The 24,862-nt window shown below is 40.1% G+C and overlaps 1 protein-coding gene across 1 annotated transcript in view; it reads left to right on the top strand.

Annotated features, from left to right (window-relative positions):
* The first annotated feature begins 13,333 nt into the window (after positions 1-13,333).
* LOC123793147 (rho GTPase-activating protein 20-like) overlaps positions 13,334-24,862 on the top strand; it is a 30,062-nt gene continuing 18,533 nt past the window's right edge. The window contains 5 exon segments of the mRNA XM_087866424.1: positions 13,334-13,398; positions 14,547-14,714; positions 20,690-20,839; positions 23,250-23,291; positions 23,924-24,008. Coding sequence (XP_087722550.1) covers positions 13,334-13,398; positions 14,547-14,714; positions 20,690-20,839; positions 23,250-23,291; positions 23,924-24,008 — 510 coding nt within the window.

The following is a 24,862-nucleotide window of genomic DNA, read 5'->3' as shown; positions in this document are numbered from 1 at the left end:
TATGTGTTTGTTATTTCACCTGAATGATCTCTTTGATCCTGTTGCCTGCTTGTTAAGAATAAAGGGCAATTCTTCTCACTTGCAGACAAGTAGGTGCCAGTATTTGATGATAGGTGTAGTGAATGTTGTGAAAGCCCATTTCCTTGAGAATTGAAGCTATCTAATTGAGGTCCACCTCATGTCTTTTTCCTGAATAAGAAAAGTAGTTATGCAGAAATGGAAATGATGATGAATTAGTTATGGTCAAGAGTCTGGTTTTCCAACATGAGATATAGTACAAAGTGGACACTAGTAAGATTAAAACATTTGAATTCCGGGCTATTCATAGCCTCTTAACGTGAAACATTTTTTGATTGAGAAGGAAAGCGGAAATGGAAGTCCAGTAAAAATATGGAGAGTTGAAAATTTTGGAGCTACTTTTGGGACAAAAGTTGAAATTCTTTTTAGAAAGCAGTAACTGCTTTAGGAAACACTGAATGCCTGTGCTAAATGGCCAGAAATAATGTGTCTTCCCCCAAAAAAACTCACCGGTAGCAGCTTTCTTAATATATCATTGATAATACTTAAATTTCTGTCATTTGTGATTTTATTCCCCAAATTAAATGATCCTAATATTATCACTTTTAATTTGTGATTTCTAACATTACTGACTTCAACTGACTTCCCCCTCCCCCTTATAGATTATATATCAATTAAGAAATACATATATCAGAGTTGAGTAGGAGCCAAGCTATGACCTTTCTTGGTAAAGCTCAACTGGAAAGCTTTGGCCTATGGCTCCAACTACACTTGTCCTGCCCTTTTTCCTATACCTTGAAGCTCACCTTAGGCAGGAGATATTTAAACCAGCAGGTTTAAAGAATTGTGAATGACTGATGAGCACTGGGTATTATATGTAAGTGATGAATCACTAAATTCTCCTGAAACCAAGATTACAGTGTATGTTAATTAACTAGAATTTAAATAAAAATTTGGAAGGAAAAAAAAAAAAAAACCATGCATGACTTCGTATTAAATAGAGAAGCCAAGATTCCAAGAGAGTCTGATAGGCCTCGCCTGGACTCTGACTCGGTTTTGCTTACCATAGGTAGAGGAATGAAAACAACGTGTTCCAATTGGGCCTGTCAAGGTCTGAAATAGAGCCCCGGAAGGGACTGAACCACACCTGGTCTTCAGGATTCTTCTCCCAGTGTCATCTATTGGACAGAGAAGTCAAGCCTTCATGGGAATCTTACACAGAGGTATAACGATCTTATGTGTTAGTTGGCCTTTGCTTCATAGCAAACAACCATAGAATAACCATAAGCATTTCTTTTCCTGTAAGTTTGGGTTATCTGGGGTGCTTGTCTTATGCAAATTTAGGTTACATGTCTCATTCTACCATTGAAGGGACAATGGCTAGCCAGGACTCCTAAAGCTTAGCTTCAGAACTTCCACACTGACATTTTTGCCCACGTTCCACTGATGCAGGCAAGTCTTGTGGCTCAGCCAAACCTCAGTGGGGCAGGGAAGTATACTCCTCCCACAGAGCTGGGGAAAGGGGTATGTGAAAATGTGATGAAAATGGTATTATACAGGAAAGATCAGAATAGCTATAATAATGCTACGTTGTAACTCGTATTTTCCACCAGATGTCACTAATGCTGCAATATTCAAATTAAGGTGAACTTTTGACTTTAAAGACTAGAATATTCAGCTTTTCTTATTGGAAATTAACACTGGGGTTTCTGGCTACAAAAATATAAAGACATTAGAGGAAGAAAACACAGCATCTGCTACCGGCTAGGCACTTCACATGAATTATTTTATTTAATTCTCATGCTTTAGTGCACAAGTAGAATTGTGGGATCAACGGGCATGCACACCGCACTACATTTTTTAGAGTTTAGGTGGTCGTCTTCTGTCCATGACCAAGGAAGCTCATCTGGGTCCTCAGCAAGCACATCAAAGGGAGTGTTTCTTCCCCCTTTTCCTGAGGGCTCTTACCTTTTATATCCTTTTAGCAACTGAGTATCCAGAACAAATTGGTTTTCATTTACTGGGCTTTACAAAACTCCCATGTTTCTTTGCATTTGTATTTACACTTTACTCAGATGACTTTAACCAATGAATGGTATGAACCAAAGACAGAGGATTTAATTCTATAACTTACCTGTGTTGTTCAAAGAATAAATCAAGTGTGCATTTGGGAGCAGTTGTGAAACACTTTCCCCACCAGTCAAAAGAATTGTTCATTAAGTAACCTCAGTTACTCTTCAGGGAATTAACTTTTGCCTAAAGTTGTAAATAATAGTTTCTTATTCTTTTTTTATTAAATGTGTAAAATTAGATTTTAAATTATTTTGTTCAGTGTAACCATGATAAAAATTTGTGTTGGAGTAAGTATGGAATAGAAATGCTGCTAAATTTCAGATTTTATTAGCTACATTTTCTCAGAACAGATCTTTAAAGATCTTTCCATTCTTCATGAACATGGCTTTAAAAGCCAGCAGTATTAACTGGTGCTTATTAAAAAAAAAATCGAGCTGGGAAAACTACTTAATCTTCATTAGAGCTGACAATTCTGTTCCAATCTGGCAAAAACACTGTAGCCTTAGCAACAAAACTATTAGAAAAGGCCTAGAGAGAAAAATGTCAAGAGTTGACCCTCTGACTACACAAGTCAGTTTATGTTACCATTTCACCTATTTTTGTGCTCTTACCATTTGATCTATTTTTATACTAGAGAAACATAATATAATTTCATTTATTTGTATAAAGTCCATTTTCATCTGCGTTCATCTGCACCATTTTGCTGTGCAAGCTTGTTTGCACAAAGGAACACATCAGATCAAAATCTATTGTTTTGGCATTTTATCTGTGCTAAAAAAGGCCTCTGAATATAAGCACGACCACTCATGCTCCACTTCCATGCAAGGGAAAGATCTCAAACCTCTTTAAAAACTATCTAGATATGGACATGCCCAGTGGATACCTAGACAAGGATCTGAATTTCTTTCTGAATGGCAGCCTCACTGACTCACATGCATTTCCTTTAATCCTCACAACAACCCTAAGAGGGTTATTGTTCCCATTTTACGCATGTAAAACCTGAGATTCAGGGAGGCTGGGTAATTTGCCCAACTTCAAACATCCAGAATCTGTCCCCAGGCCCGACCCCAAGGCCAGTATTCTTTTTTTTTTTTTTTTTTTTTAAGATTTTATTTATTTATTTGACAGAGAGAGAGACAGCCAGCGAGAGAGGGAACACAGGCAGGGGGAGTGGGAGAGGAAGAAGCAGGCTCCTAGCGGAGAAGCCTGATGTGGGGCTCAATCCCATAACGCCGGGATCACGTCCTGAGCCGAAGGCAGACGCTTAACTGCTGTGCCACCCAGGCGCCCCCCAGTATTCTTTCTAGTATGTCTCATTGCTTCTCAGAGACCAGAGAACAAAGGAGGGTGCCCCTGCTCCAGCGTGCACAGACTCAGCCAGAAAGACTAGAGTGCTACATGACTCTAACCCCAAGTTGGGGAAGGAGAACTCAACAATATTTGAGTATCAAGTTGCATTAATTTTTTAAAAAACACTTTTTCATAACAAGAGATCATTAAATGTTTATATATACACAGTATTTTGCTGGATGATAGCCACATGCATTTTCTTCCATCAACATTTTCTTCTCTCATTCTTTCACCTGTTTTTTAACTACATGCTGTGTTGGAATTTGAACCAGTTTGAGAAATAGAGGAGACAGAAGGCGATTGAGATGTATGTTACCATCCAAATTATGGGGTTTCCTAGCAAAGCTGGGTAGAATGAGGCTTAGACCTCCAGCAGAAACAGGGTTTGCTACTACACCTCCAGAAATGAGCCGGGGAATGGCCAGGCAACTGCAGGCATCCTCACTCAAGCCCACTCCAACATGGGAATAAGAAGCCCTGCGTGCTGAATGCCAAGGACACAATAAGAAAGCGCTTTACTCAGCTCCTGTAAGTCTTAGAAATACCTTTTCTATGTTGCTTGGGATGGCGTGAGAGAGAAAGTGGAGAGAGGGGCCCAAAATCTCCAGCACCACCTTCTGTCATCGGGATCAGAGTGGAAACCCAAAGAGTGGAGTAACATGCATCCCTCCCAACATTTGCCGGCTTTCTCAACTTTTTAGTATATTACACCGTGTGTTCGTTCCCCTGGCATCATGTGAGTTGCTTTAGGTAGCATGCTTACAGGCTTTTTTTTTAATTTTAGTAATTACGTATGTATTTTAATCTGTACTCAGAAAAATGTAGAACACGTTTTAACACTTTACCATGAGCGAAGATTGTAAAGTCCACACTGAATATTTAAGGAAAACCATATGAGTATTTGTATGAATGACATATGAATGCAGACAAGTCATGAAGGCCGCACACACACGATGGAAGACTGGGAAACATGTCATAACCCATCGTGGTCAGGCATCAGAAGGGAGCCCGGGCAGCCGTCCCTCGCAGCAGAGCCGAGCGTACCCGCGGTGCTGCTGTGCTCACACACTCTTAAACTCCGCTTCGCCCTAGAGTCCTTCTGGAACTGCTGAAGGGCATTTCGCTTTTTGCCCACAAAAGACGCAAGCACCATGAGCCAGGTAGAATATTCCATGCAGCACCCTACGCTGAAAGTTCACTCTCTGTTCTATTTCTTATCTCGAATTATGTCCACTCACGTTGTCCAAAGTGACTCACGGACTTTATGAAATGAACACAGAGACTGGATCAACATTAAAATGTCCCAAATTTGAACAGTATGAAACTCTTTTTTTTTTTTATTACTCAACTTCTCCCCAAACTAAATCCCCTTGCAAATAAAAGCCCATAGAAATTAAAGTCCAAATGCCTTCATTCTCAACTGCATACAATCAGGTCAGTGTCAGCCCGAGCTTTTTACTCAGAGCCTGGGTTCCTATAGCTGCAGCCGAGTCCCGGGATTTCACAGCGATGCATTCAGCTTCTTCAGCCTCTTCAAAGTTGGTTCAAACCTCTAATTCGTTCTGGTCTCCAGGGGCTCAGCAGTCGCAAAAGAAACTGCATCTTCACTATAGAAGCTGTCACAAACAGAACTATGGTCCCCCAGTTAAATGAATAGGTCATGTCGTTTGACACTGCTCTTCTCGGCCGGAGAGCGCGGCGCATCACTCAGTGCTGCCTGCAGTGGAGACAGCGAGGGCCTGGGAGCCCGGGTTTCAGTCCCATGGCAAGCCAGCCGGCGGCACCGGCGTTAGGCCCACGGCCTGTGAGTCCGGTCGATTCACTGAGCAGAAAGCGCCCATCAACGGTTGTGCTTCCACGTTTAATATGTGTGTGTATTTCTTTGTTTTTGTTGTTCTTATTGTTTTGTTTTGGTGATGTGTGTGGGAATCTCCCATATATATCGCCTACTTTCTCTCAGACAGTAACATTTGAGACATTGGTGCCTTCTTCAAAAATTTAGCTATTCTGGTTTCTTCATTTCCCTGTGTCTCCTGTCTCATGCTTTTGGCACTTTGGTGCAAGATTATGGTCTAGAGAAAACATCTACTCCCAAATTCCTCCAAGTATATTCTCTCCAGAACAGTGGAGTGAAGTGCACTGTCCTCTGTAATGCATGAGGAATGGGGTAATGAACATCACCCTACTCCCTTAGCACTATGTTTAACTTACTAATATACCATGTTTCATTTATTCTGATAATAGTAATTGTCATCACTCTTCCATAGACCTTTCTTTCCTACCTAGGCAGGTTGAGTTGGACCTGGCTAGGAAGTAGTGACCGGAACCAAGATTTTAAGAAAATAAAATACCATGATCACAGTAAGGGCCAATGAGTCAGGATTATTCTTTGTAAGGAAGTAACAGAAGGATAACAAAGTTTAGCAAGACTTTAAGAAGATTCTAGATATCACAGATTAAAGTAGTCAGAAGTTAGTATTCCAAAGAGTTGCGCCATTGAAAAGATAGAACACAGGCACAAACAAATAAAAAAGATTCCAAGAAACTTAAATTCAGGGCAGAAACTTTTCTGTTCTCTTTTACTCCTTCCTGTCTCAGTAGGATCCGACCACTGGTGTAAGGAGAGAGACTACAGCTGGGAAGGAAGCGATGCCAAGAGCTGCAGCTGCAAAAAGTCGAGGGGCTTTTTCTTTTAACTTTTATAGCATAAATTAAAACATCCACACATTTTAAAAATCAAGCAGTACAGAGCACTGTACCAAATGAAAAGTAAATTTTCTGCCTGAATTTGTTCTCCAACTCCTCATTTCCAGCTCCCTGTTTTTAAATATTTTCTGTTCTGCTGGTGGTTATCACAATACTTCTATTAAATTTAATTTGGTCGATGATACGTTTAATTTCCAAGAAATCTTTTTCTTTGTTCTTATTTCATAGCCACCCATTCTTTGGCTTCTCAACTCTGAAGATGTTAGTTGGTTTTGTTTTCTTATTCGATTTTTTTTTTCTGTTCTCTTGTTTTCTTCAGGATTCAATTGTTATAGTATCTGTCCCACTTGGACCTTCTCATATTTTTGTTTTTGGCTTATTCTAAATTTTCTGAGTTTTTTCCCCCATATATGTGAGTGATGAAAAAGGTTGACCAGTATTGGTAGCGTGATTTTCCACTGTGGTATTAAACCTCTTTCTTGAATGAAAAGATCTATGGCACTATGTACATATAAGCCAGTAGTATTATTTTAGGGTACGTTTAGGTATTTTGTTCACCATGTATTTTTTGAAAATTGACTTTTAAAATATTACATTAAAATATCATATCTTATTTACTTAGTTTTTTTGTGCACCTTGAATTTTGTGTGCCTGGTTTCACTCACTGTAGTATCTATCTGCTTTGGGCCAAGGGCCTGAAAGGTTAAATGTAATTTCCAGATATGGTCAGTAGAGGGCAGCAAAGGGTAGTGGAGTGAGCACTAGCTGTCAAGGTCTGGGCGTCCCTTTTTTCCCTCTCTTTACAGAGATAAAAATCAATTAGTGGTAGTAGAAAGTCCAGAGTGCCAGAATCAGGAGAGAAATTACTCATAGGGATACTGATCCAGGATGGGGATCAAGCTGAAGATGCAGTGGAAAGGTTTATCCACAATTCACAGCCTGGCATCTATCATAGAGATGTGAACCACTAGACATCAGGAGGGGAATCATTAGACTTTCGCAGTCCTGACTCCTACTCCCAGCCTGTCTAAAGCCTAAGCTCTGGCTCCATAAAGTAACAGGAGTCTCCTGTCCACCTTGGGAGCTGATGCAAACTTCCTGTCTGAGAGTTAGGACATGGTACCTGCAGTGACTAAGGGTTCCACAACCAGCCATTTCAGGGAGGAGAGACTGAGTGGGATATGGGCACCATATGCAAACCCTGACAGATGATGACAACACTCATATATGTGTCTATTAAATAATTTGGGAGCCAACCTAAATGGGATGTGGCTTAAAATATATTTTCTTTACTCCTCCAGAAGGGAAACATTGTTCAGGCGAGGAAAAACTATATGACTTTGAAATTAGGCAAACTTGACTCTACAAATTATTAGGTATGTGGTTCTCAGTTACTTTACTTCACTGAGCTTCAGTTTCTCCATCTATGAAATGGAAATAATGATTCTTACCTCACAAATTTGCTGCAAGGAAATGAGATGATAGCCATAAACTGCCTGTCAGAGAACGTAGCAATTTGTAGTTACTCAATCTGCATTACTCCCAGCTCTCTCTCCCTGTCTTTGGTCATGGGGCAATATCCATGATATTGTTGCTATTTTTAAATAAAAAGTCTCATTGTCTCCTATAAGCATAACTAAATTGTTTGAAGGATTACTCTGTTAGGTACCATTCATGAGGGAACATACCTCAAAATAATAAAGACCATATATGAAAGTACAGCTAAAATCATACACAATGGTGAAAAACTAAGAGCTTTTCCCCAAGATCAAGAATAAGATAGGGATGTCCACTCTCACTACTTTAGTTCATCATAGTACTGGAAGTCCTAGCCCCAGCAATCAGACAAGAAAAAGAGATAAATGGCATCCAAATGGGTAAGGAAGAAGTAAAACTTCCACTATTCGCAGGTGATATGATTCTATACATAGAAAACTCTCAAGACTCCTCCAAAAACAGACTGGAACTGATAAATGTGTTCAGGAAAGTCACAGGATACAAATTCAATATACAGAAATCCGCTGCATTTCTATACACTAATAATGAAGAAGCAGAAAGAGAAATTAAGAAACAGTCCCATTCACAATTACACCAAAAATTATGAAACACCTAGGAACAAACTTAAACAAGGAAGTGAAAGACCTATACTCTGAAAACTATAAATCACTGATGAAAAAAATTGAAGACAATACGAATGGGAAAATATTCCATGCTTATTGATGGAAGAACAAACATTTTAAAATGTCCCACATCCAAAATAATCTACAGATTTAATGCAATCCCTATCAAAATACCAATAGCGTTTTTTACAGAACTAGAACAAATAATTCTAAACTATGTATGGTACCACAAAAGACCCCAAATAGCCAAAGCAATCTTGAAAAAGAACAAAACTGGAGGTGTCACAATCCCAGATTTCAAGATCTACTACAAAGCTGTAGTAATCAAAACAATATGATACCAACAGAAAAGTAGACAAGAGATCAATGGAACAGAATAGAGAATTCAGAAATAAACCCACAATTTTATGGTCATTTAATGTACAACAAAGGAGGCAAGAATATACAATGGCGAAAAGATAGTTTCTTCAAAAATTGGTGTTGGGAAAACTGGACTGCTGTAGCCAAAAAAAATGAAACTGGACCACTCTCTTACACTATACAAAAAAATGAAATTCAAATGGACTAAAGACCTAAATGTGAGACCTGAAACCAAAAAAGTCCTAGAAGAGAGTGCAGGCAGTAATTTCTCGGACACTGGCTGTAACATCTTTCTAGATATGTCCCCTGAGGCAAGGGAAACAAAAGCAAAAATAAATTATTGGGACTACATCAAAATAAAAAGCTTCTGCACAGCAAAGAAAACCACCAATAAAACTAGCGGACAAGTTACTGAATGGGAGAAGATATTTGCAAATGACATAAAAGGTTAATATCCAAAATATATAAAGAACTTATACAACTCGACACCAAAAAAACAAATACAAATTTAAAAATGGGCAGAAGACATGAACAGACATTTCTTCAAAGAAGACATCCAGATGGCCAACAGACACATGAAAAGATGTTCAACATTGCTCATCATCAGGGAAATACAAATGAAAACCACAATGAGCTATCACCTCATACCTGTCCAAATGGCTAAAATGAACAATACAAGAAACAACAGGTGTTGGCAAGAATGTGGAGAAAAAGGAACTCTTGTGCACTGTTGGTGGGAATGCAAACTGGTGCAGCCACTGTGGAAAACAATAGGGAAGTTCCTCAAAAAATTAAAAATAGAATTGCTTATGATCCACTACTGAGTATTTACCCCCAAAATAGAAAAATGCTAATTCGTGGGGTGTCTGGGTGGATCAGTCAGTTAAGCATCTAGCTCATGGTTTCAGCTCAGGTCATAATCTCGGGGTCATGGGGTCAAGCCCCATATTGGACTCTGTGCTCAGCACAGAGTCTGCTTGAGATTCCCTCTCCCTCTTCCTCTGTCCCTGCCCCACCCATGTGCTCACTCTCTCTCTTTCTCAAATAATAAATTCTTAAAAAAAAAAAAAAGCACTAATTCAAAAAGATACATGCACCCCTATGTTTATTGCAGCATTATTTACAGTAGCCAAATTATGGAGACAGCCCAAGTGTCCACTGATAGATGAATGGATAAAAATGTGATATATATACACAATGAAATATTATTCCGCCGTAAAAAAGAATGAAGTCTTGCCATTTGCAACAACATGGATAGATCTAGAGGGTATAATGCTAAGTGAAGTAAGAGAAAGACAAACACCATATGATTTCACTTATATGTGGAATTTAAGAAACAAAACAAATGATAAAGAAAAAAAGAGACAAACCAAAAAACAGACTCTTAGCTATAGAAAACTGGTGGTTATCAGAAGGGAGGTGGGTGGGGGGATGGGTGAAAGAGGTGAATTGGATTAAGAGTACACTTATCATGATGAGCACTGAGTAATTTATAGAATTGTCAAATTACTATATTGTACACCTGAAACTAATACAACACTGTATGTTAATTATAACGGAATTGAAATAAAGACAGAAAATTTTAAAGAAAAAAATTGAATTAAAATAGTCTTGTCTTTGTAACGTGCTTAAAAGGGTTTGGTATTATGGGCATAGGATCACTTTATACTCTCTTCTGTTTGATATTTAGGGTGGAAAGTTAAGTGTTCAACGAAATAGATGAAAACAGACTCTATCACTATTATTCTATTTAGAGCTCATTCATCAAATTAAAATAAATAACAATGGTATTTTGGAAGAAATTAAGCTTTAGCTATTACTGTAAAGGTAACTATAACTGACTAAGGAAAGCTCCCTTTATCTTTCTAAGAAAAACTTTTCTCTCCTTTGCTTTACTACAAAGGGGAAGATAGTATCAGAACACTACATCTTTTTTTTTTTTAATTTATTTATTTGCCAGAGAGAGAGCACAAGCAGGGGGAGCAGCAGACAGAGGGAGAAGCAGGCTCCCCACTGAGCAGGGAGCCCGATGCGGGGCTCAATCCCAGGACCCTGGGAACATGACCTGAGCTGAAAGCAGACGCTTAACCTACTGAGCCACCCAGGTGTCCCAGAACACTACATCTTAATTAATTCCTGAAAACCAGTTACTCACAATCCTGGTCACATATAAAAATCACTCAGAAAGCTTTTTAAAGATACGCGTTTTCCAGATCTGATGAATCAGAACCTCTGGAGGAGGAGGTTTCAGGATGAGTGCCTGAAAACCTCCCCCAAGTGAGTTTGATGCATATCAGAATTGATAAGCAGGAACTAGAGTCTAGAAGGAGAGTTTTCCTAACCTCTCTGAAGGGAGAGGCAGAGAATGGGCCATAATCTGGGAATTGGGGAAGGTGCAGAGATAAGTCTACCTACATTATTACCTTAAATAAACTTTGACAGATGCTTGATGGGAGGCCAGGAAGTGTTGCCCAATGAGCCTCCAGTTCTAATACAATAAAGCATGTCCAGATTAGCACTTGTCCCTTTAAAAGTGGTGAGAAGGGGCACCCGGTGGCTCAGTCGGTGAAGCTTCTGACTCTTGATTCCAGCTCAGGTCATGATCTCGGCTCAGGTCATGATTTTAGGGTCATGAGATTGAGCCCCAGGTCGGGCTCCACGCTCAACACTGTTTGTGCTTGTCCCTCTCCCTCTGCTCCCCCTCCCAAATAAATAAATAAATAAATAAATAAATAAATAAATAAATAAATAAAATCTTAAAAAAATAAAAGTGGTGAGAAGTCTGAAGGCCACTATCTACATGTCACTTCTGTGCTAGTTTGGTTTTAAGATGAGAGGCCTCAATACAGTCTAGAACGACTACCAGGACTTGTGCTCTCACCTCTACCTACTTTTTCAGGAATATTTCATGCTCCTGTACCTTCTGCCTGTGTCTCCAATCTAGCAAACTCTCCCATGTCTCTGAAATGTCACCATATTTGCATTCTGTCCTTTTAGCTGAAATGTGTCTTCCCTCCCAACACATTTCTCTCCTCGTCCCTTCCCCTACCTTCCTCCTTTCTCTCCTCTCTCTAATTAATCCCAAATTATTCTTTGAAGCTCATTTCAAATGAGCTCTTCAAAGGAGCCTTCCTCTCCACAATTGAAATCAGGTGTCAGGCCCCTCTTTTAATTTCTCATCTCCCCCTTTTTCTCTGCAGCACTTTCCAGAGTCTGGTGTTACACAGTTATTGATGGCACTTGCCCCCCTCCATCCGTGCCAGAAAACTATTTCATTCACCCATTCAATAGAATTTTTGAATTTCTCCAATGTGCCAATGTTTGTGAGAATTAAATGATAAATTGTAGACTTTTCTCTTGTCCATACAATCAAGTGGGGAATAAAAGATAGGGATTCACATAGCTGATATAGGGCCTATAAGGGAAACCACAGACTTTGTTAGTAGGATCAAATTTCAGTCCTCCACAGTTGTCAAAGGAAAGACATCGTCAGTGGGAGAAGCGTGGGGGGCCCTCACAGGAAGCTGCGTGACGTGAGTCAGCTGGATTTGAATCCTTCGTGTTATGTCACAGCTGCTTGGATGGAAAGTGTCTAACCTGTCTGTGCAGCAGCCTCCTCATCTGTAAAATGGTCCGTTTTTTAGTGGACAAGGAGGGAACACCGACTTCCCAGAAAATGTTTGTAACAGACGCTGTAGGTTCTATCACACCGAAGAAGATGTCCAGATGGCAAATAGATGTTTAGCATCACTAACCATTAGGGAAACGCGCATTAAATCTACAGTGAGATATCACTACACAGCTATCAGAATAGCTAAAATAAAAAATGACAACACCCAATGCTGGTGTGGATGTGGGGAAACTGAATCACTCCTACAGTACTGCTGCGAATGTGAAATGACAGAGCCATTCTGGAAAACAAGTTGGACAGTTTCTTAAAAAATAAAACATAGCAGCTACCCTAGGACCTGGCAATTGGACTCCTGGGCAGTTAGCCCAGAGAAGTGAAGACCGGCTCCGACACAAAACCCTGTACACAGGTGTTTACAGCAGCTTTATTAGTGACAGTCCAGACCTGCAGACAGTCCTGAACTCTTCAGCAGCTGCTGAAGCAAACTGAGATCCAGCCATCACCGGGTGTACTACTAAGAGACACAGAGAAATGAGCGTGAATACCTGCGGCAAGCCGGAAGACCCTCCAGTTATGCTGAATGGAAAAAAGCAAATCACAAAAATGTTACATACTATCTGATCCCATCTGTATTACCATTCTTGAAATGGCAAAATTATACACATGGAGAACAGATTCGTGATTGCCAGGGATTAAAGAGGTGGTGGAGGTGGAAGGAAGTTGGTGTGGCTGTAAAAGGGTAAAAGGAAGGATCCCTGTAGTGATGGAAGTGTCCGGAAGTCTCTATCTGTAAAAACCTGATGCCATCTCTCTGTATTATTTCTTACAGCTACATATGAATCTATAGTTCTCTCAAAATAAAAAAGATTACTTTTAAAAAATCAAAATGTGCAGGCCAAATCAGGGAAACAAGGATGTCAGTTTGGCAGTTATGACATGAGCCTTAGCTCCGTGACATCACAATGGCAGTGGTCTTGGGCTACCGCGGAATCCTCGGGCTTCAAGCATTTTACAGTACTCTGCCAAGTGCTGTAGACTCACTCGATTTTCAGTCCCGAGAACTGAAGACTAAAAGATGTTCGCATCAATCAGAAAGCATGCTGAACTTATAGGTGGTCATTCAAGACTTCACCGCATAAGGTAGTCTTTCTATATACTATTTTTGAGCCTCAAAACAGACTGACAATAACAGGAAGTGTTGTTCCCTTTTGTAATTCTTCTAATACATGTAACCTAATGAGTAACTTCAACGCCAGCTTCATGAAAAGTTCTCCAAGTTCATAACATTCAGTGCTGCTGAGCAGAAGACAGCAGGCTTCCCTTCTTGGGGGAGACACTGTCTTGGCTCCATGGGAGAGAATTTTCCACAGGTCTATGAAAATGTCTGTCCTGTTTATGAAATAATTTTTGCGTTCTGCTCAATTTAGTTGTTTTACCTATGACGACCAGAAAGTCCTATCAGAGCTCAGTCAGAGCTCAGCCAAGTAATAGCTAAACTCATGTGTAGAAAGTTTTTGATGTTTCCAGTATTTTTGCCAATCTTTGAGAATTTTTCCCCCAGGTTTGAATTTTGATTTAGATAAGACTGGGTTCAAATTTCCAGAATCTACCGTTGTCTTCATTTTTATCTTAACATGAAAGCATATTGTAATTAATTCTTCACAAACACCATATCATTTGGTTTTATATTAGGCCACAAATTGTCCTACTTGTTGTCGTTTGCGTACCTCCTTGTAATACACTCCACCTCTTGGTTCTCCCCTTCCTAACAGCTGGCGATTAGCTTTGCCACTTTCTTCACACTCCATCCCACCTCTAAGTGGTGACACGCCAAGGGCTTTGTCCTTGAAACTGTTCTCCAGCTGCATCAGTTCCCCAAGTGACCTCATCTCTCTCTCGCTCGCTCGCTCTTTTTTTAAGATTTTGTTTATTTATTTGAGAAAGAGAGAGAGTGTGTGTGAGAGAGAGAGAGAGCACGAACATGGAAGCGGGGCAGAGGGAGAGGAAGAAGCAGGCTCCCCACTGAGCAAGGAGCCCTATGTGGGGCTCCATCCCAGGACCCTGGGATCATGACCTGACCTGAAGGCAGATGCCTAACCGACTGAGGCGCCCAGCCTCATCTCTTTCAATAGCTTTCTATAACTCGGTGATCCTTGAATGTGAGTCCTGGCGCCCTGCTTTGGGGTTGAGACTAAATTTTAGTGTTGGGTGACCCTCGACATTAAGCATAAAAGTCTCTTGCGTATTTGACCAGTAACCGGCTGCTCCGTGGTGTTTGATGGTTGCAGGCAGAGCTCTTCTGTTGAGGTGGACACCCGCAGCGAAAGCACCACATCATCTGAGGGCGCCGCCCGTACCCTGCTTATGCACAGCCCCGTCGAGCTCAAGAGAGGCTGGAGGAGGCAGAAGAGGCACCTCTTCCTGTTCAGCGATTTGCTGCTCATGTCCAATACCAAGTATGTGTACGTGCTCTCGTCATGGTCACGAAATTACGTTGCCATTAACCCTTCCCATAAGAAGACGGACACTTTTTTTCTTTTTGCCAGTGTTTTGATCCTTCCTTCATCCAGCAGGTGCTTGTGGAGGTCTTGTTTTGTGCCATGGCCTCCACCCCCTGCAGAGAATATAATTGGCAATGTGACAGGCAGTGTCTCCCTTGCCTGGGACTTACAGACAAATGATAAAAATAAGAGGGGGAATTATGGACTGAGATTAGTGCTTCTGATAGAAGGTAGATGGGGTGTGTGGAGAAGATGGGAACGTATTAGAGAGGGGTAGTCGAGGAGGGCCTCTCTGAGGTGGCAGCACTGAAACTGCATCTATGGGAGGAGAAGCAGCCATGTTCCTAGGCAAGGTGCCTGAACCTTCTAGGCTGAGGGACTGGTACGCTACATGGGCACAACCTGACCCCTCGGAGGAAGGGGCTCGAGGAAGACTGATTTGACCGGAGCCAAAAGCGTGGGGCAGGCGATCAGATGTGATGCTGTGCTCAGGGCCCCAGTCACATAGGGTCTTCACAGGAAATATTTTGCCAAAGGATTTTTAGCTAGGGGACTGACCAAATCTGATTTATATCTCTACCAAATTTTTCTGACTGGTGGTAGATAATGGATGGATGCGTAAGCAAGAGTGGGAGCAGAGACACTGGTTAGGGGAGGCGGTGGTCTTGATGGATGCTCTCAAGGGCTCCAGCGTGGGAGTGCAGTAAAAAGGAAGGAGGCAGCGTATGTGCTGGAGACAGACCCAACTGTGTGCATTTTCCTCTCAACCCTGAACACAAATGCAACTAATACCCAGCCTAGAACCTGATGGTTGCTCAGTACATGTCTGAAAGCAGGTGGATGGAGGGTCATCTGTTTACTTCCTCCATCTCTGTTTTCATTATTCACAAAGCATCACGAAAGATGAAGAATATTCCAATAAACCAAATATCAAGAAGCTTTTTAGTCACTAGAAAACGTGTGGTGCTGCTGTTTCTATTCTCTTTTTTCCTGAATTTCATAGAATATTCCGTGAACATCTAGGTTCTCTTTCGTCATTGAAATCAACCTTTCCTTTATGCTGAGTAAACAACTAACTCCAATCTGCTTGGTATCTGGTAAGAAATAGATCAGAAAGCTTAGCGAACTGAAACATGAAGGAAGTGTAGCCATCCAAAAAGAAAAAAAAAAATCAGAGGCAAAAATAGAAATAGTAAAATATATTTGCGATGAATGAAATTGCCTCCAGATGTAGCCTTGGAGGTGGTGATGTCGTGAGGAGGACGGAGAGAAAAAGACTGTCCAGGTCCTGGCAGGAGGTCCAGATGAAGCACTCTGCTCCTCCTGATAGAGGGTCAAGTCGTTATTTTTAAAATTGTAGACTAGTTACCATTCTCTTTATTTAACGAAGGTGAGTATAACAGACTCAGATGTGTGGGATGCACCCTGGGGATCCCACGGGGAGATCACAGATGCCTCGCGTAATTTCCCCACAGCCCTCTAAGGGTATTGTTATTACCCACCGGCTGCAGAAATGAAAATGGGAACGCAGGAAGTCTCAGGAACGGGCCTCTCATCCACAGGGAAATGGTGGGAGAGACCCCAGCCAGGCCTGCCTTCATCCCAAGGCCACGCTCTTCCCGCCACACCATGCTGTATTCTTCCATGTTCAGCCCAAGAAACAAGCTAACAAATAGCAAACTCCTTTCCTGCTCCTTAGGACCTTGCAGACCACTCACATTCGATTTATAAGGGGACCATGTTCTCCTTCCCTTATTTTTCATCTTTGTAATTATTATAGTATTTAGGGAGAGGAGAAGACCTTTCTTTTCTTACTAGAGCCATTTATTGTCCTGGATCCTGCTTACCTCTCGGCGGGTTTTACAGAGCCTACCATGTTCTGATGAAAAGATTTTATTTAAAGACAGTGTTCTTTCTCCACTAGAGAACTACATCCTTTTAAGAGCTGAATTTTTTATTTTGATTGGTTCCCTATTACAAAAGAAGTGCAACATTTTTCATCTTCACATATTGCTTTTGAGATAGGTCTTTGTGTCTACTCAAGGTTTTTATGATGTGACAAAATCTATATCAATGTATTTAATAATGTTCTCTTTAAGAGACTCAGCTCCTGAAAGATTATCTTATATACTTTTTACAACTATTGGGAATATTAGAAAATGTAAGTGATCTCAGGCACTTGAATTTGGTTTATAAAACCAAGGCCCTTGATACAGAGAGAAGAACAGATTTTCGGAAGTCCGAGTTCAGGACACATTCAGAGCTCTTTCTGCTTGCAGATGGCCGCCCTCTCGCCATGTGCCCCGTGGCGTTTCCTCAGTGCCTGCGTGTACGCACACCCCCAGAGCTCTCTCTCCCTCTTCTTACAAGGGCACCAATCCTACTGGATTAGAACTTTACCTTGATGACCCCATTTATGCCTAGTTACCTCTTAAAATCTCTCTCTCCAAACACGGTCATATTGGAGAGAAGGCTTTACGGTAAGAATGTGGGCGAGAAGTGGGGGCAGGGACACAATTCTGTCCATCGCAGTAACGAGCAGTACTTCATGCTGCCACCATGTACAAATTTTTGCCATAATTTTTAGAAAACAACTATGAGATCATTTCCATAGTAAATATTTGGATATATTTATGATCACTGTTAATATGAAAAAATTTATACTTTTTTTTTTCTAGAAGGAAACAACTAAAAAGAAATAGCCCCTGCAATAACAAACTTATTTCATCCCTGTCATGCCTTGCTCTTAGACGGAGGATTGTGTTATGCCCTGAATCAATCTGTTCAGATTAATAATCTGAATTTAGTGCCTAGTTTTTCCAGTTTAGCCATAAGAAGGGGGTGGGGTGACCCAGGTTCCATTTTACCTCAGCTCACCTGCAGGCATCAGCTGGAAACTCTCATCTTTAGGTTGACGCTACAGAAATTAACACAAATTGGAGAAATAGTTGACTAATTGCTACCTATTTGTTCAGTCAAAATTAATGAATTTTAGTTTGTGTGTAATAATAAAGGGAATTTGAAAGTTTGTTTCTTCACAAAGAAATTATATTTCTGTAGTTGTACAAGATGTTAATGATAGTGAAAATTGTTGGGGGGTTTTTTTCATTTTTTTATATGACTTTAGAAATTTCTCAAGAATTAAGGTCAGATGGAACCTTCCTAATCACTTTTGATATTCATTAGAATACTAAATAAATTATTTTTCAAATAAAATTATTACTTCATTTTTAAGAACAGTATCTGTTTGATGAATATTAAGATATTAGTACTAGTAGAGGCCCATGAAGAATTTACAAAAAGGAAGGGACTGAACTTAGTTCTTTAGACATCACATTCCTCATATTTAGTTATTAAAGAATGTAAAAATGAAACAAAAAATGAATTTTATTTAGGTCAAAAGATGAAGATGACTATTAACTCATTATCAGTGAAATTACAAAGAGTTCTTTACAGAATGTACCATGACTCGTACTCCCAACATCTGCAAGAGAATACCTCTATCTCAGAAAAGGGAAAATCTCGCTACAATCCTATAAATTTCCACAGTTCGCTGGGGCTTACCTTCTGGTATAAAGGTTGTGGTAGCAGAAAGCAAGAGGGATAGCCATCATGTTAATACAAATATAATAAAGGACTGTTTTTAGAAGTAAAAACTGCGGTTCTCCTCCTCTTCCTTCTCCTTGAGTCAGTTTACATTAGATTAGTACTTTCTGATTTCTACTGAGATAATCCAGTTGGGTCAGTGATTGAGAGTGAAGAAACACACAGTAAGACCCTAGAAGAATCCATTGATGTATAAAGCTTTGCTGTAATACATTTTAAATATTTCCAAGCTAGCAACTAGCTTTATTAATATAATGTCTTGAGGTTTTTCTCTCACTCCCCCAGATAAATCCCATGAGAAAGTCTGATGGCTCAGGACTGAGTGAAATTGAGGGTAGGTAAGATGAGAAGGGTACTTTATGGAACAATAGGTCAGCACCCACAGAGGCCAAGTGGTTACAAACATGGTCTCATGAGTTAGGCTGTTCGTGTTCAAACCCTGTCTCTTTTGGCAATTTATTTAACCTTTCTGTGAGTTTCCTTATTTGTAAAATGGAGCTAATAGAGACCACCTAGTGTAGTTGTTTGAGGATTAAATTTTTTATATTTATATTTATAAAATCTTTAGAACGGTGCTTGGCGTATGGTAAGTGCCCCAAATGTATTAGGAGGGTGGAAACCATGCTCTGAGCTTTGGGATAACTCCTTGGTTTGGAGTAGATACTCTTGGCGCTTTCTTGACCTAAGGGGAGAATTATTGAAATGGCTCTTTCCAGGTCAATGTATTTGGAAGTTTCCACACAACACCTTAGGTGTCTGTATATACACAGATACCTACATCAGAAAAAAAAATTATAAAAACAAACAGGTATATATCTATCTTTCCCATTGGTCATATATTTTTAGCCTGACAATGCCTGCTGAGTTACTATCTAGAAAAATGATTTTATCTGATAATCAGAGATCTGATATCTGATAATGATTTTATCTGATAATCTGATTTTATCTGATAATTTATATTCATTGTGTCCTAAGCTTTGAATCTAGATTATCCTTCAAGTGGGCTTCTGGCAAAATATTTTTATTTCATAAATCCCATTGGAGAGTTTCAGCTTTAATTGTTCCATGAATCGGCGGGTTCACAGGGATTTGTGCACGTGAGGTATCTTTGATCTCATTTTAGTTTAGTGTTTCCACATGTGTTTCTGAATAGTAAGGAGTCCCGGAGTGGTGCGTCCAAGTCCCCTAGGCATCCCTCACAGGGCTTGTAACTGTGTAAATCTCAAGCCCACCTGAGAGTTTAAGTTGTGAATTAACAAATTAATCCATATGGTGGTTTTCATGTTAGAGGTTAAAGAAGATTAGGTAGAAATTATCAAAAAGCAATTTCAGAACTGACAAAGTTGATCACCTTCTGACTCCCCAGAGAAATGGGAAGTATCCTTCACTCACATAGAAGACCTCCTGACCACTGATCTGGGATTGATTGATGGATGGATTGATGATTTTTAAACTGGGCTCAATCTGTAGGCTGTTTTTCAGTTTTAGCCAGAATCTAAGGGAAAATGGTATGGACAAAATTTTAAGAAGGGAAATTGAAAATAGTCCATGCTTTAAAGGCTAGAAAATATATATTTTTTTAAATAAGGTTGAAAGTAACTTTTAAATCTTTCTGATCCAAATTTATTTTTTGTTTTTGGTTTGTCTCTCTTTCTCTCTCTCTTTTTAAAAAGATTTATTTATTTATTTTAGACAGAGTGAGCATGAGCAGGAGGAGGGGCTGAGGGAGAGGGGAAGCAGACTCCCCACTGCGTGGGGAGCCTTCCACAGGGCTGGATTCCATGACCCTGAGATCACCATCTGAGCCGAAACCAAGAGTTGGACACTTAGCTGACTGAGCTACCCAGGCACCCCTGGGTTGTCTCTCTTAAGAAAAAAAATTGTATAACTATTTTTATAAATTGTGTATCAGGTACCTTTGTTCTGCCCCTCAAATACTTTTTGAAGTAAGCAAGTCATAAACAAATAATAAACTATAATCATAAAAATTTTATGTAATAAGTTACAAACTAACAATAATAAATGAATTAGTGGTTTCCTTAAAAAGCTCTAAAATATGTAGTCTATACTCAACACTCAACATCCAGAAAAATGGCTACTTGCTGCCATTCGAGGATTTTCAGGCCTTCCTAGGCCAGACTTTGCTCAGCACACACTTTGTAAAGGCCCATGTCACCATTTGCTGTGCTGTGCACAGAGGGTAATAGAGACGAGGGAGGCATGCTTTGCCCTGGAGCAGTGAGAACTGCTGTCTTATGAGCACAGCCGCTCCCATAACATTTATGAAACAAACTAACAGAAGTCTTGTTTGGGTATCTTTCTAGGTACAAAAAAAATTTTAAGATAAAAAATAAAATACCACTGAACACCATGTGGACTGCTAACTGTATGGACAAAGTGGGGGATGCCAACATCCGCGCCGGGAGGTCCTTTGTCGTGGGCTGGCCCACGGTGAACTTTGTGGCCACCTTCAGGTAAGACCGGCAGCTTGGTCTTGTATTTACATGGGTTGAAAAGGAGAACATTTTAATCTGATTGCACATCAAGCCGGTGACTCACTTTTTGACCTCCTGTAATGACACTTGTTTGCCTTATGCTTTCCTCAAAAAGGTACGTACGGATATGAGCAAGTAGATAACCAAGAGTGGGGACTATCGAGTAATTGCCTTTGGTTTTGACCAGCGGGTTTTCACACGGCCCCTAGGAGCCGCTCGAGGAGTTGGGTGTCCTAGGTATGTGGAAGGAGTCCAGACGGCGGGGTTCTAGGTTTCCTCTCCAGTATCCTGCCCCCTAATTCCCAGGAGGTATCTGTGTTTTAAAATCACTGGCGTATTTTTCTTGAGCAAGGACTATTAAAGAGTTCCATTAAATTTGAAAAAGTGCTTTTATACTCCCAAGCTCATTCCTTTAAAAATAGTGTGTAATTATACAAATTGATCAATGATGTCACTGAATACTAGGTTGCCTGGATTGCTGTGTACAGATTATCTTAGTTGGTGTCTCTACAGAGGCGACCATCTAAAACAGAAGTATGGTTCCATCGAGTAGGGGTTAGTTGTGCAAGACACATCCTGAGGCTGACATGAGGATGGGCTCCTGGGTTTACAGGGGTCGTGCAACACTTACATCTGCTGTGTGAAACAACCACACCCTAAGTCTCGTTCTTGTTTTGCACAATGAGTGTCCATCCCATGCACTGAGCACCCTTCTTTCTTCTTACCCCACTCCACCAAAATCTCGCACATCATCATAAAGGTAAGGCGACGAAAACGCTAAACCCTATAATGCAGCTGTTGACTTAATGAAAAATTTTCAAAGTCTATTGGGAAGAAGTATGTATTTGTATGCTCTCTGCACGTCTTCTTTTCCAGGACGTATCTCTGTAAAAGATTCTCAGTTCCTCTTGCTTACTGTCTTCTCCACGTTGCAAATGGAAGGAAACAGTTGGAACTGCGAATATATGAAGTCTTTGATAGGGGGGTTTCCAAGAAACTCTTTTCCCTAACAAGGAGGAAAATGTGGAAGCCAGGTTTATGCATGTTGTATTAGTCAAAAAGCTGTGTAAACATATAGAAGGCATTTCTAGCAACGCCCGGCACCTAGTGCTTTTGTTATTTGTTATGATTACTGTTCTGCAGATTGGCACGGCTGACTAGAAGCTGCGTGCACGCACACCGGCAGGCTGGGACGCTAAATGGGCGTTCCATTTTCCTGATGGGACAGGTCTTGAAACGGTGATGCAGGGGGTGGGGAGCAGTGTTGCCGGGAGGACTATAAAATGTGGCAGCCACTGTGGACAGTTTGATGGTTTGTCAGTAAGTTACAGAATTATCATATGACCCAGCAATGCCGCCTCCAGATATACACCCAAGAGAAATGAAAACATACGTCCACACAAAAATTGATACACAAATGTTCACAGCAGCGTTGTCGACAGTAGTCAAAAAAAAACAAAAAGGAAACAACCCAAGTGCACAAATACACGAAATGTGGTACAGCAGCTAGGGCCGGGGTGGGGGGCAGGGGAGAGTGACCGCTTCATGGACACAGCCTGCTTTTGTTTGATAAAAACGTTCCAGAACTAGACAGTCACCATGGTTGCACAAAACTGTGAATGTACTAAAGGTCACTAATGGTCAATTTTATTTTGTGTAATTTACCACAATTAAAAAAATGCTAGTAAGTGATAAGGCCATGTCTGAATGGGCCCTAAAACATTCACAACTTTGGATATTAAATGCTGTGAAAACTTTAGCAGAGAAAATGCTAATCTTTGGTGATTTAGCACTAGCTGGATTGATCTTGCTCAGGGGATCACAGTAATGAATAAGTTTTCTAGGAACTGGTTTAACCTATTACAATCGGCTATGTGTATAAATAATAATATTTATGTGTAATATAATAACAATATTACAGGTGTTTTTTTCCTAAAAAGATATTCTTGTGTCTGGGCCAAGAGAGTTCCATCCAAATGCCAAATATCTTAAGTATGATTTAATTTGAATAATAATGTTCTTTATATCTGAATACCACTTGTAGCTGCAGGAACACTCCGGGGTGTAATTAACCCTTTTCCAGTTCTGGAAACTGAAGAGCAGAGTGGTTAAGCAACGTGCCCGTGATCACGTAGCTTGCATCCCACAGTTACAATTAAGTGTTCAGATTTGAAAGCAACTTTTCTTCTACTTTACAATCTACTTCCCATTGCTTTACTACCGCTGATAAAAGAGTGGGGTTCCTCAAAAGCCCAACTAGGAGGAGAGTACGATTTAACACATCCTTAACAACTGGCTGCTGATTATTTTTCTGGACTGGTGATCTTATTTTGTTAGTATAAGTATTGTATGTATCTTAACTTTTTCTTCCCATTTTTTTAAATTGCAGTTCTTCAGAACTAAAGGAAAAATGGCGTTCTTTCCTTCAAAGGTATTTTGTCAGTATACATAATATAAATCTTTAACTCATGATAAAAGAATAAATCTCTTCAAAGCAGTGCCCCCACACCATGTCCCCTCTCCTTAGTAGAAATTGTTAGACCATCCTCAAGTAATTTCTGATTTAGATGCACCCTGGCTGCTACTGCAAATAATCTGCTCTCATTTACATGCATATATTGCTTATTTTTGATGAAATTCTGGTCCTCACTCTCATCTTCCCCTTCCCTCCGACCTAATAATTGGAGCTAACATTATTCTCAAAACATACATTAAGTTTTCTTAAGTGCAGTTTACTCTCCGGAGTGATGCTCTGAGCAACTGCTCATTCCTACCCTTGAAGGTGCTGGGCCTCCAGTCTGGGTGGGAAAGCTTGGATGACTGGATCTGCCACTCAGATCTCCCGTGACAAGAGCGACCTGTTGTTTTCTGAGTCATGTCTTATTTTCCTGAAATAGTTTTGCATGTTTTCTTCCAACCCATAATTTGATTTTGCTGAGTTTATTTATATGCATTTAAAAATAACAAAGTATGTTGAAAATTTTAGCCACATAGATCGATTTGAAAGTAAGCTAATAGCTAATTCATCCTACTCTGTTTTGGGTTATTATTGAATTTGACTAGGTACATCAAGCTAGCTAAAGAGAAGGACCAGCCAAAAAGCATTCCTCTCAGAATCTTCACTGAGGACATCAAGAACTGTGCCTCTGTAAGTGTTTTAAGACCAAATATTAAATTCCATGTTCTGGATTCAGATACAATGAAAGAGATGAAGATGGAGGTGGAGACAGAGAGGGAGGGAGGGAAGGAGGGTAGGAGAGATGGGGAGGTGGGACGGAGAGAGCAATGATAAGAGGAGATAAAGGATTTAGAAAAGCACCATGGGGGAAAATGTATTTTCCCCGTCTACATGTATGTCTTTGTATACGTAAAATTGAATCCTAGGTAACATGAAGCGAGAGGAATCCATGCTACAGTACTTAAGCATGGAAAGAGTATTGCATGTTAAATGTCCATAATATTTCTCTGGATCCTTCTGATAGCAATTCTACTGGCTTGTAATGAAGTGATTTTCACATGCAGGTATTTCCCATTAGAATTAAACATTTTTTCCAACGGCCACTACTTCCGTACAGAATGGTTTGTATTGTTTCCACAGTTCTTCCCCCTCCCCCATGATGTTTTATTTGGTATAACTGTAAACTCACAGAAAAGTTGTAAATATAAAAATAATACCAAAAACACCCCATGCACCCTTTACCTAGATTCACCGATTAGTAACATTTTACTCCATTTGCTTTATCATTTATTTTCTTTCTCTGTCTCTATTATGGGTGTGTGTATCCTTATTTTTGAGGGTCATACAAATGCCTTGGCCCTTTATCCTTAAACCTAAGTAATTCCCAAGAATAAAGATATTCTCTTCTATCACCACCATACAGTTATCACCGTTAGTAAATTTAACATCAGTATAATACTTTACTCTGTCATCCATGTTCCCATTTTGTCGGTTGGCCTCAATAATGTCTCCTTTCAGTACGGGATCTACTCAAGGGTCATGCA

Source organism: Ursus americanus, chromosome 13 (assembly GCF_024610735.1).
Source record: "Ursus americanus isolate L20-20 chromosome 13, mUrsAme1.1.p, whole genome shotgun sequence".
Lineage (NCBI taxonomy): Eukaryota > Metazoa > Chordata > Mammalia > Carnivora > Ursidae > Ursus > Ursus americanus.
The sequence above is the reverse complement of the archived record's forward strand: the minus strand, read 5'-3'. Positions and strand labels throughout refer to the sequence as shown.